Source organism: Seriola lalandi, unplaced genomic scaffold (genome assembly GCF_002814215.2).
Source record: "Seriola lalandi dorsalis isolate HSWRI2012SDOR001 ecotype SW California unplaced genomic scaffold, Sedor1 jcf7180002054916, whole genome shotgun sequence".
In the NCBI taxonomy this organism is placed as follows: Eukaryota; Metazoa; Chordata; class Actinopteri; order Carangiformes; family Carangidae; genus Seriola; species Seriola lalandi.
In genome coordinates, this window is record NW_019525468.1 from 2385646 (window position 1) to 2401623 (window position 15978).

At 42.8% G+C, this 15978-nt stretch overlaps 1 protein-coding gene across 5 annotated transcripts in view; it reads left to right on the forward strand.

Annotated features, from left to right (window-relative positions):
* Positions 1-334: 334 nt before the first annotated feature.
* The window catches only part of nhsl3 (NHS like 3), a 33253-nt gene continuing 17609 nt past the window's right edge, over positions 335-15978 (forward strand). For 2 of the 5 annotated variants that reach the window (XM_023430991.2, XM_023430993.2), the window contains exons 1-2: positions 335-474; positions 1111-1580. In XM_023430991.2, the coding sequence (XP_023286759.1) occupies positions 1349-1580 (232 nt within the window). In that variant the 5' untranslated portion in view covers positions 335-474; positions 1111-1348. Of the gene's footprint in view, positions 475-1110; positions 1581-9494; positions 10053-15978 lie in introns of those variants that run through there. The other 3 variants (XM_023430994.2, XM_087169809.1, XM_023430992.2) reach the window with 2 other exon arrangements.

The window sequence follows — 15978 nt, forward strand, 5'->3', positions numbered from 1 at the left end:
GATACACTGATCCAAGGAGTGTATTTTTCTTTCCTAGCTGCCATGATGATTCGTGACCCAGGGGTTCCCCTCCTGAGGGAGACTGGGATGACTGCACCTGATCCCCGGAAAGGAGGCTAGGAGAAAATATAAAAGGAAAGCCAACTGTATGACAAGAAACTACCAATGACTTGTGCAGGTCAAGTAAAGGACTCAACACTGAAGCTAAAATACTAAATCCCAGCTGTTTGGAGCTAGCCAGCACTGAAATGGAGTACCTAACTCCTAACAGCACTGTGAGAGGTGGGAGGAGAGGCTGGCTCTCATACAGAGGGAGGGACTGACTGTTCAGAGAGCATGGAGCTTCATTCACTCTGCTAAACACACACATGCACACACACATACATACACACACACACACACACATGCTCCGCAAGGCTGTTCTCAGGCTGAGAGAAAAGAGGGGAGCGGAGGAGACGACAGCACGTTTTCCGAGTAAGTTGTATACATGTCTCACCGTTTCACGGCACGTATTTTGCATTGTTTGTGAGTTGGGCAACATGTAGAGAAATTGCTTGTGTTCATCAGCGTTCTTTGTCTGTATGTCTTTACAAAGTAAAAAGTATGCATTCAAAGTATTTTCCACTGCTAGTTTTATTGAATTAAGCTTCTTTCTCTTCTCTAACTCACCCATACAAACTTTTCTGCTGATGTGAACCACATGTCACACATGCATGAACACACACACACACACACACACACACACACACACACACACACACACACACACACACACACACACATACATAGACGCTGCAGAGGTCCAGTTCTCCTCCCTGGGGCTTCTTCTCTACAAGCACAAAAATGAGAGAATAGGAAGAGGGAAAGTTGGGGCGGACAAGTAAAGGGAAAACTTTAGTAGGACAATGTGGGAACGCTCTTGATCTTGATACATTGTTAACAGTTATTCTCACAATATTTCACCATTTTTTACCTTTTTATTTTGTAATACTCCTTTGTGAGTTTGACTTATTCCAGTTAATCTCCCTGTTCTAATTAGTCTGCTCTTTTTCATGGTCTTGTTCCTGCTTTCTCATGTAACTCTGTCCTCCCTGTGGCTTTCATTTTCAGCCTTTTTTCTCTCTTTCCATCTCGACCTGTCTCTCTTATTCTGCTGATCTCATTGTTGTCCCAGGTGGTGACAGACAGGAAAAACAGAGACGCTGAGCGAGGCCAAAGAGGGACAGAGGGGTTCATCAAACCCTCCGAAGGAAGAGAGATTTCAGATCCTGTAACCTATTTCTGACAGAAGACACACACTGATTTAAGGGGAGGTACTGGGCCTTAGCTCCCAGGACCAACCTCCAGGATGTCCCGGAGGAGGTCCACAGGTGACCTGGTGCCCAGGGACATCACTGAGATCTTAGCCCGGGAAGCGAGGGCTCAGCGTGGGCAGAGGAAGCCGGGAAGCTCCTTGGGGCAGGCCTTCAACTGGTTAAAGGGGAGCCGGAAGAAGAAGAGCATCGGCAATGGAATGAACCGAACTGGTACTGGTGTGACGGATGCCAAACTGGGACTTCAGAACCATGATCCTGCTAAAGGTGAGTGATCATGGCGTTATACTATACTAGAGAAAACAAGATTCTCACTAAAGAATTGTCAAGACTTTTGCACATTTACAATAATCTTTAAACATAAAAGGGCCATTAAAAGTTGAGTGTATGAAATGAGTTTAAATAGCAGCTAATGAAAGAAATTTAAATTGATTGTATTCATGAAAACAAAAATCATATTTTAACTCTAAATCCGAACTAATAAAAGCTCATTGTTTTGGTTTTATTGTACACTCGCATTTTACTGTTATGGCTCTCTTTCACTGCCCTCATGAACCCCATTTGTAGCCACAGTAGGCAGCTGTTTTCAGCAAAGGAAGTCACTGTACACCACTTATCCAGAGCCAGTCAACAGGCAGACAAATTTAGCGACCAGGTGGTGAGCATAGTGGAGCACCACCCTCATGTGATGGTGGAGATGTAAAAAGAGCTAAAAGGAGCAAAAAAGAAGCTAAAATTCACGAGGCGGCCAGAAGCATAACTCAGAATTAATGATATTGTTGCCCCTTGTCAGCCGGAGGTTCAAACAGGCAAGTGTTAGGTTCTACATTTGCCATAACAGCTAATTGTTGTGTTCACAGCTTATTGTGCTGCCCCCAAGTGGCCAAAATATCTACTAATGTGGGTTTATAAAAAAGCAGTCAATGAGAGCTTCTGTCTCTGATAAAGTGGGACATACAAGTTTTGTCAAGGTTCAGATTAGTTGCTGATCAGCGTTTTGAAGCCATGGGTTGCTTGTTTGGCAACTCTGCCGTGTAATTCTGTCTTGTTTTGTCTGTCACAATCACAGACTGTGTGGTCACGAAGTTTCAGAGAAATGTGTGGGCTTTTGGATTAAGATGGAAAGTTAAGAGAGATTTAGTTATCGTCAAGACATCAGTCTGTACGTCTATAACCTGGAAGTTGTGACACGCACATACACACACGTAGACTGACACAGGGGTTTAATCCCCTTTTTCTGTTTACTGATGCGTTTGCTTGGTCGGCAGCACAGAGATTACCCACAGTCCCCATTTCCTGTTTTTGTTCCACCTCTAAAGCCATCCCTTTCTCTTCTGTCATTGTATGTGTGTGCATGTGTGTGTGTGTGTTACTGTAGTAACTATCCAACAACTCTTGGAAATCCAGATTCACAATCTTTTCAGACCTTTTTTTGGCCGGTTTCCTGTGTGGTTTTTGCGCTTGTTCCGACGAAAAGGGACTTCCATGATCCCTTATTATGAGAACTATGAACACTGGACGGGCAACACAGACAGTGACTCTATTTGAAACCAAAGATTAACAAGTAGTAGGGCTGATAATTCCCCAGCAGAGAATGTGGTCAAAGGCTGATGGTAAGAATGTGTGGGAACCATTTTTTTGGCATTTTGATTTTCCCATTTTAAGACTGAAGAGGACCACAGTCAAACATGTCCAAGAAACAGATCAGAGAACATCCAGCTAGGCCAGGAGCTGCAGCTCGAAAAGTGACCAAGACATAGTCTGCTTATTCTCTGTATTCGCTAAGTGTTTTACAGCAGTTTCAATGGTGTTTATTTAAAGATAATAAAAAAAAAAAATCTAGCTTTATTTCGTGTCTGTTCACTGACTGTGATTCATCGTGGATCCTTGTGTAACTACAGATGGGTTTACTAGCAGCTGAAAGTTTTATTTTGGAGAGAAGATAGGTGAAATCTGAAAAACAGAAAGTGAAAGTTAGACAGGACGCCCTCTCCTGTTCTGTCTTAATTCTAACAGTATTCCAAAATGCAGCTGTAAATCATGACTGGATCTTGTCAAAGTTAACCTGCTGTCATCACACACAGCAGGTCTGTATAGCCTGGGGAGTCCCATTTTACTTTCACAAAAGCAACAATCATGCAGTTTGACAGAGTGATTTGTTCCTTAATTCACCAACAGGAACAGCTGGTGCTTTCTGTCTCACCTGCGAGTTTGTGTGTGTGTGTGTGTGTGTGTGTGTGTGTGTGTGTGTGTGTGTGTGTGTGTGTGTGTGTGTGTGTGAACAAATTGGTTCACACATTGGATTGTCTTATTTTCTTTGCCATTTTTTCTCTCCTGCAGAGAAAGTGAAGGAAGCCTGTTCATTTCCCACCAGTAAATAATTGGTGCATTGCACCTTTATTTTCTTCTCACTGCTGTGGTTCATTCTTCCCGAACCCGCTGGGTGACTTTGGAAACTTTACAAGACAAAGCATTAGTCTGTACACACACACACACGGGCGCGCGCACACACACACAAACAAACACATGTTCTCATACACATATTCGTCTATATACTTTCAGACCCACATAGGTTTACAAACTGTCCATCCTACACACTGTTAGCACAGGCTCATTTAGATAGAAGGTGTTGGTGAAGTTACTTTGACATTTTCTCCATTTACTAAACAAAATGATAGTTGTGTAGTCGCGTAAAGAAGAGGCCTATTTAGCCTTGTGTTCTTGTACCACTGCACCTTTTTGTTTCTTTGTGACAAACTTGTCGTGATCTGTACACATCTTTGTGTTGTCCCCTCGTGGTTTACTTACATGCTGCTCTTACTGTAATGTCTTTGTTGGCTGATTTAAGTTGGCTGTGTCATCCCTGCATGACTGGCTCCTCTGTGATCCAGCAGTCAGTGGTCCAGCTCTGCCAGCCAGCTATATTTTACTGAGATTCCCATCCTGTAAAAAAAAAAAATAGTCTTTGATGTGCTGAATTCCTGGGAGCTGTGTATTACAGTGGTGTGTGTGTGTGTGTGTGTGTGTGTGTGTGTGTGTGTCAAGGTCTGTTTGCGTGCGTGTGTGAGTGCGAGTGCGTGGCAGCCTGGATGCCAGATTGGGCCTAGAGTTATGCGATGAAGAGGAGAGATTACAACGAATGACAAAGCCCCATTCAGCCTTGAGAGGACTCTTAGAGAACAGTCTCTCAATGCTTTTTTAATTAGAGCGACTTCAGAGCACACACACACACACACACACACACACACACACATACAAACACGCATCTTTTTTTCTCTGTCTCAGGTTTTTCAGTCCTTGCTTATTCATTACCACATATTACTGTTTTTGATTTGCTTCTCGGATTGCTTAACATCCTCTGTTCAGCACCAGTGTGGGAGTGTTGGTCTTCACTGCTTATTATTGTGTAATCAGTGTGTGTTTATGGTTGTTGTGTGGACGTCTGCAGAGCTGTGTGTGACCGAGTGCTACCCGGTATCAGAGGGTATCTCTGTTTGTGTGTGTGTGTCAACGTCATATTGCTGGGCTTAAGGCGGCGCCATCCCAACACTAGCACTCATTACATCACCTCCACACACACACACACACACACACACACACAAGGGCGTATAGAGCCTCTGCAACTACCTGCTTTGTCCAGCACAGCCCATCTTTGGCTGGCTGTTTGAGCGGTGAGGTCATTGTGCGCAATCCCTGGGATGCCGCGCGTGTGTCTGTGTGTGTAGTCATTGTATTCTACATGTGTGAAGCCATGTGTGTCTGCAGAGAATACTGTTTACTGTCTCATAAATGAAGATCTTGTAAATCTGTTTGTTATGGATCCCATTGTTTGCTTGATTTTCTCTAAGTGTGTGTGTGGGGGGGGGGCTGCCACATCACAAAATTCAGTTAGGGTGTGTAGATTCACAAACTACAGTGCAGATTACAGACCTGGCAAAGTAATTGAGGAGCAAACATCTTATTACACAGAGAACATTGTATACAGCCTGAGCTCTATTACAGGCCACAACTCAAGTCTACTTTAATACAGCAGGGAGTGAGTGGAGGGCAAGGAAAGGCATGCAGCAGAGAGGGAGGAGTGTGAAAGTTTAATGCAACCCCTGCGAACATCACTCACCACACACACACACACACACAAACACACACACACACACACACACACACACACACACACACTTTGATGAGCGAGGTAATTTTACCTGGGTAAGCAGATACCTCCAAACCCTCATCCATCACCGCAGACCTGAAGCCACGCCGGTGAGGTAAACGTCTCTCAGGCAACGGCATTGTGAGGAGCGTGTTGCTGTGGCAGCAGTACCGTGAGGCAACAATAGGGCCCGACTGTGATGTCGGAGTGAAACATTAATCGTCTTTCAGGTCACGTTTAACACGAGGATTTACAGTAAAGTAGCACACAGAAAGAAACAGAAAGAAAGAACAGGAACGCATAATAAGAATGGAAGTCACAGCATCTGCATTGTAGCTTATAGGATATTATTCATTGTTTAGAATAATATTTTTAATATGATTTTACTATCGTCTTTAGAGCATCATGCACACATGCTGTTCAGTCAAGCCCATACAAATTACATGTATTATAGACACTTATGTAGTCTTGTAATCAAAATCAGAATCCTTTTTTAAATGTATTGTTTATGGAATAAGAGCTAATGGGTTGTTTTATAGGAAATGGACTGTGTTTGATGTGGCGGGGAAGCAGCTGGAAGACATCAGTGTGGGACTGAGGGAGTGGGAGTCTGTATACACAGGGATGATCAACTGATTTACCCTCGACTGTGTGTGTGTGTGTGTGTGTGTGTGTGTATGTATGTGAGGCTCCTGTTATGTAACGTTTTGTAATAGATACACCTGTTGAACAATGTTTACCTGATCCAGCTGCGTGTTCTGTCTTTGGGAGGTTTTTTTCTCCAAAGAGAAGAATAGACCAGACGATGACAAAGCAACTCAGGAATCCAGTCAGTCTTGAGTTAAGTGAAATTTCGAGCCATATATGTTCTGATAACTTGAGCTTGAGCTCGAGCTTGAGCTGACCGGTGTCCCTTTATCTCATGTTGGTTTCTGATTTAAGCTGCAGCTCCATATTATGATTGATCATCTGGCAGACCTCACTAACTCTCAAACTCACACAAAAATATTCAATTTGCTCACACTTAAGAAGCTGGAACCGACAGAAGTTTCACATTTTAACTTTACAAAAAGGCTGAAATTATGAATCAATTATCAAAATACTGTAGTTGCCTATTAATTGTTTTTGGATCAACTAAGTGATTAATCAACTAATCATTAAATCCCTGAACAACTGAAATTCTGAACACCTGTATCAACTTTTAACCATAACACAATAGATTAATTAATAAAAATGGAACATAGTCTTTTACACTGACCTGTGGTCGATATGAAATAATAACATACAATTCAGCTTGTAGTTTTGCAACCGCATATATATCTTTTCGTGTACATGGAAATTAATGAATTAACGAGTCCTAACATTTTTAATTTTTTACTCTTCAGTTTGGCCTTTTCCATTATTGAGCAAATATAATCGGAATAAAACTAACTAGGAGGACACACAGATTAAAATATGCTGCAACAACAAAACTCTTTGCATTTTGAAAACACACATACACACTCACGCAAAGGGCAGATAAACAGAAATAACCTGCAGTTTTATGACTCATTACTTTCCTTGCCTGTAGATGGCGAACCTGGGCATTTTTTACATCTGCATCTGCTTTTCTTGCCAGTAGGTGCTGCAGGTTAGACTGAACTGAAACTGCTGCTCTGCAATTGGATGTTAGTGACCGGGCATGGTATCGAGTGCTTTGAATCAATGCCACTTTATGTCCTTAGGTTCTTCTCTATTGTGATGGCAGAGTCTTGCCACAAGATGGGAGTGCTTGGCTGATGTTTGCAGATTTAGTGAATGTGAGGATTTATCTGTGAAGACGTACCAAGGCTAATACATCCCATCAAGGTCATATCAGTCAATCTATAATCACTGCTACTATTTTACTAATGGAGCTGTTTTAAACAGATGTCCTAATTCAGGCCATTAGTATCAGACCTCCTTAGTCTCAGATACACACACACCAATAAAAGTACACCCAGAGACATTTAGAAAGGTTTATTCCCTTTTCTTGCGTCCCTGGTGATGGTCACCCTGACAACCACTTTCTCTGACGACTCTTCCCCGACAACGGCATTCCTCTACACTGATGTCCTTTAATGTACGCATGTGCGCACACACACACACACAGAGACCGACTCTTTGAGTCCTTTGAGTTCCCTGCAGCTGTCAAAACCTAAAATCTCTCTCGACAGTGACACGCACTTTGATCACACTCATATTTAAATGTATCTAGGGCATGTTTGGCACGGCACATTGCAGCTCGTAGGTGAAGGCAGGGTATAGAGCGCTCAACACACACAAGACACTCACACACAATCTAAGTGCACTCCATGACAGATGAGATAGCGAGCTCAGAGTACTCGAGCACAAATGTACTGGGTGTGGTTCTGTTGGGGCTGCATTAAGAGGCATCATCTCTCTTTGAGCAGTTTATTGCAGATCGTTTTACACTTTGCTTGAGTGACATCATAGTCTTACATCTTTCTCTGTCTCTCACACGGATGCGTTCATACACGTACTGTCACTGTAAGCATTCACATTCATATTTGGAAAGACCCAGTAACTTCTCCTGCTCTGAAGGCACCGAATCGATTCTCTTTTATAGTAAAAACGACATGGGATTATAAATTATTCGTCCAGCAGCCTAGCAGCTCTCCCCTTCCTAACTGCCCCCCCCCCCAGTCAGTAAATCTGCTTTTTATTGGAGTGCTTTATATTTTCCAGCAGTTCTCTACACATCAGAGGGGTGGGAAGAAACATGAGCAGGGTGACCATGATGAGGAGTACATGGTTTCATTTCCTTACTCCTCATCACCACACTCCCTTCCTTCTTCCATTTTTGTCCAATATGGAATCTCAGTTTCACATGATATGGATCATACCATTTCTCCTCTTCCATACGTCTCCCACTGACCTCTTTCTGGATGGCTGCTATCGATCCACGAGCTCCTGGAGTGGTGTCACCGACACTGAGTGATGGCAACGGTCTTGATATCATCAGTGTGGGACATCCCCTGCCAAGCCATCGTGTTATTCAGGCACTGTTCAACACTGTACATTTTTAGGGATGTGGGGGAGGATGCAGAGGGAAACAGAACAGAAGGAACAAGGAAGATGATGAGTTACAGTAAAGACGAAGGGGTTCTTGGCACTTTTGCTGGCTATATCTGCTTCCTCATATTAGCTCACTGTTGTCTCCCATTGCTGTGATATTGCTCTGTTTAACATAAATGATGTTGATACTCTGGAGTTTCCCCAGCATCTCCGTTTTTGTAACATCTGGCTCCTCATATGTACTCCCCTCTAAGCATAGCTGGAATGTTCTCATCTCAAAACAAGCTTTGATCTGTCCGACTAGTGGACTGGCATATATCCTGCTCTTTATAGTTTTTATGTGTATGTGTGTAGTCATATGTGTGTGTGTGTGTGTGTTGTGAGGAGTTTCAAAAGGTGGCAGACAGCAGATCTGCACCAGTAAAGATCAGCTGAATTATTGAGCAACCCTTCGCCGTTTGTAGTTTCCACTCTTACCTGTATCTCAGTTTTTATTCTTGCTCTTTATTACTCATTCCCGCGCATATACACCACTTCTATATACTGCTCTCTTCTCATCAGCGGCTGTCAGTGTGTGTGTGTAACTGTGACAGAGGAATCTGTGTTTTCTCCATCACCACATCGTGTTGACAGGATCTGTCGTCTGAACTTATAATGGTTTGCAATAAAGACAACTGATCACTGCTCACTGAAAGAGAAAATCAGGGGGAGCACAGAACTGAAGTTTGCTGTTAACCACTGGAGAACCGTGTGTGAATCAATTGATGAGAATATGATGATGAAGATAAGTGTGTGTTTGTGTATGTTTGTGTTTTTACCCTTCTCCTGAAAATGCTCAGCTGTGTGAATGCTCAGCCTGCATGGGAGCACAGCGATCACAGAGGCAGAGAGTGGGAGGGGCACTTACACACACACACACACACACACACACACACACTCACACATAACGACACACATACATGCATACGCACACTTGGTAGTGAGCTTGTCAGTGCCGGATGCTGCCGTTGCTTCAGCAGCTGGAGGTACATGATTAGAAGTGTGTCAGCTCGGAGAATAGGACTGATTGGAGTGTTTGTGAGGCATTTTTGTGTTGTGGATCTGTGTGTGTTTGTCACAGCATTTCAGCTGGAGTCTATTTTGTTGTATGGGAATGGTGTCAGTGGGTCTTTAGCGCGTCTACAGTATACCAAGGTGTGTATGTGTGTCAGCAGGACTTTAATCAACAGGAATGATTTGACTACAGGGATTCAGGAGCACGTTATTGAGTTTTACTCTGGGTGGGTTTTCAAGCTGGACAGCGAGGGACTGTGGAAAGATCTCATGAGAAGGAATACAGATGTAATGTTACAGGACGACAAGATGACAGACCCCCTTTAGGGGGCTTCAGGACTGCCCCAGAATGGGGAACAGCGTCCAGAAGAAGAAGAAGGTAGAGACAGAGAAAAACTTCTCTGTGTCCCTGTCCCCGAGCCCTGTCCGCGAAAAACCAAAAGGCTTCTGGCTGTTCGGACGTCCAGACAAACCGAAAACAGGTAAGAGGAGCGCAGGATGTCTGGAGGGGATGTGTTGATGTGTGTTGTCGTAAATGTTCATTTTAAAATCCTGACTGTTCAGGGAGGATCATTTTATTCTTGCTTGTAAAATTTAACTTGTTTTGAATGTGAGGAGTTTGTGAAGGGATTAGATTGTAGCTGACTTGCATGTGTGTGTGTGTGTGTGTGTGTGTGTGTGTGAGATAGTGGGGTCATGTGCATGTGAATTAGTTCCTACAGTAAGCTTTTTGGGTGCAAAGTGACAATATTGCAATGCTGACTTTCCCTTAGTCAGCTTCAAGGCTTCCTGCTTATTGCACAGCTGTGCAGAACAGGGTTGTGTGTGTTCATGTGTGGGAAAGAGAGATTTTTTTTATCCTTCTTGCTGTTCTGGTGATTTGTTTCTCCTGCTGATAGATGAGAAGGTCAACAGAGGGTTTTAATTGAAGACAGAGTCTGAATTCGCCCCCAAACCACCATCCACCTTAATGCCACAGTGTGTATATACTATGTGTGTGTGTGTGTGTGTGTTTGTGTTTGGGGGGGGGGTTATTTTATGACTCTGTTGTTATTGCCAGACCACTATACCTGCAGTGGAAAACAGAGCTTAGCTTGTCCCATGTTGATCATTGTCTCTGTTAAATGTCCCTGAAGCAGCTAAAACCCACCTGAATAACAGGTTTAACACAAGCTCACAGTGACAGAGACAGATTGTCAGATAATGTTCTGCCGCTGAGATTTTTCTCTCACAAGGCTGCTGTGGATTTTATTTTCTTTTTCTGAGGTGCTGTTTTCTCTTTCCTGTTCTCTGCCTGCATCCTTCTTTTTGTTGTTGTGTATCATCTTTTTCCCGCTTTGGTTTACTGACAAAATACTTTCAACTTTGAGTTCAAACACTTGAGTCAGTGTGGCAAAGTTTTGAAAAAAATATGTCCATGTCAGCCAATATTTGTAAACAAAATTTGATGTCTAAAGACTTTTGATAACGCAGATGCTGATGGAGCAGTTTGTCCACCGCAAACCTGCCACACATGTTTGTCGCCTCTTTCCGTATATGGCTGTCATGGTTAGATGGCCATCAGTGGGAGATGGTGCATTAGAATATTACCAAGTGCATTTATCTGCTTGTGTCATTAGACGGCATGAAACACTGGCCAGAACAAATCAGCCATGACAATCAGACCACGATGAATCAGGACGTGAAAGACTTTCATTTCGCTTGTTTGTGCAGATGAGAGAAAATGTCTTGATAGTTCAGCTTATGTTTAACCAACATGGCTGAAATTGAACCTTGATGCCACTGGTTACCATAGAAACAGCTGACCCCACTGAACCCTGAAACCCGCATGTTAATGGTGTGGTGGTATGCCATATCAGCAGCCAGTAACTGGGCAATTAGGGAACGTCTCTTATGACAACATGAGGATGGCATTTGTGTGTGTCGGTGTGTGTCTGTCTACATGAGAGATGAACTGTGCTCATAGTAGATAATGACTACGTGTGCGTACAAACACATCTTGATTTGATTTTCACTCAGGGTGGTCGATGTCTGTGTGGGTTGTGTGTGTGTGCGTGTGTGTGCGTGTGTGTGTGTGTGTGTGTGTGATCGTCCTCTTCTGTTCTCCTATATTCGCCGCCCTCATTCATGGGGAGTTTATTCAGAAACCTGGGGTGTGAATGCATTCCCACATTCCAGCCAATTTCCTTACGCATGGACACCCATCCAACACACAAACACACAACTTCTCAGGGCAGGACGAAATGAGGCTCAATCCCTTTTTCTTTTAAGATGAGAGTAGCTGCTTCTTTCCACACAACATCCAAACATAAAGCCGGATCAAGTAGGAGAGAAGGGGAGAGAGTGCTTTGCATACATGTTCAGGTTGCTGCCATGTTGATTCAATATTCCTTTGGGTTGACTTCATGTTGGCTTTATTTATATACCAGTAAACCATAGCTAATGGATTAAATCCACAGTAAAGGCAGCAACCACACAGTACATGGTCTCTGTGCTGCAGCAGTGCATGCAGCTTCTAGTTGTAGCAGGCTAATGTAACATGCAGGAGATGAGCTCGGTGAATAGATGCTCACTACGTGCTCCTGAAATATGTGTCATCTCTGTGGCTTTGGCCATGTTCCAATCAAGAAACCTCTCACAACACCTGAGTTGTTGTTGATGTTGTGCACTCCAACACCTCACAGACTGGATGTCACACATGCGCCGCATGGCTTTGTCTGTATTTGTGGTCAAGGTCATCCGTGGGAGTGTGTTTTTGTTCTTCATCTCATGCTTCCCACTGGCTTTTGCTTAGTCACTGACCTCATTCTCATTTTATGGGAGGATATTATCATTGTGATATGCAATATGACCATAAAAATAGATGCTGATAGATTTTCTGTCTGAATTATCTTATGAGTTCAGAAAAATACAAATACACTCTGGATAGATTTTCTCATTGGTGGCTACAATGATGATGCTAGATGCTTTCATTTTTTTCAGTTTGAACTTTGTTTCACTCGACACAGTAACACACATCACTTATCAATGACTGGATGCATTTGTCTGCACACAAACTATTAAAGGACACAATATGCTGAGTAGAGTTGAGATGTTGCCAGCTGAGCCTGAGGGTCACAAAGATGACTATTCATCTGGTGATGTGAGCACTGAGTGGCTACAGTGGACGAGATTAGCTCACTATGAACTCACTTTACTGCATCCACAGGTGGTCAGTGATGCAGAGGGAGTCTCACACACACACACACACACACACACACACACACACAAACAGACACACACAAACAGACACACACAGACCCACTTTTGATGTTTTCTGAAATCATGCGATGCAGCTGATGGGTCTCCAGATGTTTCATATTACCTTCTCATAACTGTCCACTCTGCAGGGAGAGCCTCAGCTGGCTTTCATCACTGGATAGTCTGACTCAGTGTGTCTTCGCATTAAAGTAAGACGTCAGAATGATCCATCTAATAAACCAATATTACTACTAACCAGAAATATCAGGACATGTTATTGAAATCACGCCCTCCTTCCCCTGGCTTTCCCCTTTATCGCATTCCTCTGCGCTTCAGTCCACTCCGCTTCCTCTCCTTTATCGCCTTGACCTTGGAATTGTCGGCCTGTTATTTATCTTCAGCATTCCAAAGGTGTGACATTTGCATTTGGACACGGTGAGATTTACGCCAACTTCTGCCTTTGACTGTGAAAAATAGAAGAAAAAAAAAGGGGGCAGTGACGGATTGAGAGGTGAAGAAAAATGAAAATTGATGACAGCATTAGGGCGGGAGAATGGAAAGAAGGTGACTTTAGTTGAGCGAATATAATGGGAAGAGAAGACAAAGACATGAACATGTTGTGTAGGGATGTGTATAATTCGAGAACAAGGCTGGCACCGGATTTGCCTGCCATTTTCATTACGACTGTCTTGTGCAGGGTGTGATATTCCATATTCCATTATCCTGCCGGGTATGGCTCGCATAAGCCTTTTGATTTCCGTAAGCGGGGCTAAGACGCTCTCTTCTTGGTCCTCCTTTGAAGATCCCATTTACTGTGTGCCACTGTCAAAGTCACGGACTCCCCGCAGACAGCTTAGGCAACACACAGTTGGATAAAGGGAGGATGACTTTTCGTCTCTGTTATCTATCCCTCCTACGCCTCGCCCCATCTCGTCTTCCAGCCCTGATCTTTTATGTTCTGTTGCTGTTTCTCTCTGTGCATCTCACTGCCATCCTCTGCTTTTCAGGCAGGCAAGCAATACCTGAACACAAGTGCCTCCATTCCCCCTTCTTTTTCTTTCTTTTCTGCTCCTTTTGAAGCTGAATTTTTTATCACAGAAGACATAACAATAGGACGAATGGAGGAGTGTTTCTTTAACCAACCTCTGCGTTTGTACTTTCCTCTGTTTCCCTTTCTTCTCCATCTACAACTTTCTAATTTTTCTTTTGTCTGTGCTGGAGACTGAGTGCAAAGCCAGTGAAAAGCCCTGTCATTCATCACCCCCTTCGTCTCCTTCCTGTGACATTAGGGTTTCTCAAGACCCCAAGGGTAGTGCAGCCTGTCTTGGCTCTGCCTGTTTTAACTGTCGTCGTCAATTTTTCACCTGTAACGTCATGTTCTGGCCTGTTGCACCAAACTGTCACCAGAGTGTTCTTTGCAGATGAAGGGAGATCATTACCTTCTTCCTCTGTCCTGTCCTCTCATGCCCTTTAGGAGCAGGAACTTTTGTTTTCTCCCTTTTAAATGAAAGGACATTTTTGGCAGCATGCAATTGTGGTTAGTCTGCATACTCTTTTCCTAAATGTAGCATGGGGAATTTTTAGTCACTGGATGGCATCTGTTTCATGAACACTTTCAAGTTGGGATCATTCCTTCTAAATGAGCCACAACCCGTTAGCAAGTCTTATGCGTGCGAAAAGAAAGTGTATGTGGAGCGTTTGTAAGTTTGCAATTTTATGACTTTAACCCAAAGTTAAGACCCAAATTTAACTCAGCTGCCACTTGGAAAGAAATCCTGTTTTTCAGCCTTTTCTTAGGAGCAGCGTTGGGTTCATTTGTCATTTTTAGAAATTATATGATTACTACCTTAGTGCAGTAATCCATTCAACACCTTACCATTATAAATCACCTTATTATAACACTTTGCTTAATTAAAGCTGCACAATCAACAATTTCATTTAAACAGTGAATCAAATGACTGTCTAATGTGAAAGGCATCACTTGTAGTGACAAGTCAACTCTCCATATTTCCAGAGACTTGATGCATTTTTCAGTTCATTGTTTTGATAATCGCAGTATGATTTTCTATGCATATTGTTTAGCCCTTGTTTACAGCTTTTTGTGCTCCATCTGCGTGGTCAGAAATATCAATAGTTGAAGAAATGGGAATGTTTTCTGCTTTATATATAGACGAGGTGACAAGGTAATGATACTTTTTTTTTGTTTAAGTTAGTTAAGTATTGGACTTCATGTTTGAGTAACATTTATTTCAAGTAACATGTCCCCAGAAAACACTGGTTCTGACCGCACACAAACCATGTTGTTGCTCAAATCTCCTGCAGCTTGATTGCATCAGAGGCTGTATCTCCGTCCTCAGTATAAAAGGACCCAGTGTTTGGATTGCTCTGTAATGGGGCTCAGTCCAGTGGCTTCTTCCTGCATCACCACCTAAATTGAATTAAAGCATCGGACGGACACACACACACACACACACAGACCTGTATGTGACCCTGCTACTCAAAAGTAATTATTTCAACTTTTGGCTCGAATTTGATGGTTATCATTTTGAAATGAGAACAAACTCGTTGTTTATCGCTCAGGTTATGCTTCGTCACTGTGTCTAATCTGTAATTTGAAACTTGTGACAGTCTTAGCTAAGCAGGTCCTGCCCTGCTGATGGAGAAGAAAGCGATATCAAACCTAAGGTTAAATTCACTGAAATTAACTTATCCAACCATAAAGGGGGCTTTTACTTTTCTTCTGGCTCTGATGAAAATAAATCTGGTTTGATAAGCCGTTGTAATCACTGTCTGATTTATTTTCTGTCTGGGGTTTGAAAGCCAGGACTGAAACCAATATTTTTGGATGAACTTTAACCATAAAATCAGGAATGATTACCACAACTTGACCAATAACAAAATAATTATTATTCTAATTAAAGCTGTTCGGTTATTCCCCCAAAAACGTATCTTTATCAACATGAAAAGGCCTCAGAATCAACATTTTGGTCCATTGCAGGACACTAAAATTCTCGCTTGAGTCCCATGATTTGACACTGAAATTTTTCAGGTATATTAGCATGTCTCAGTGAAGCTTTTGTATGTCACGTGGAAATGCACCAGAAAGGACAAACAATGAAACACAGGCCCAAAAGTTTCAGTGTCGCACACAGTGTGGGAACTTTGACT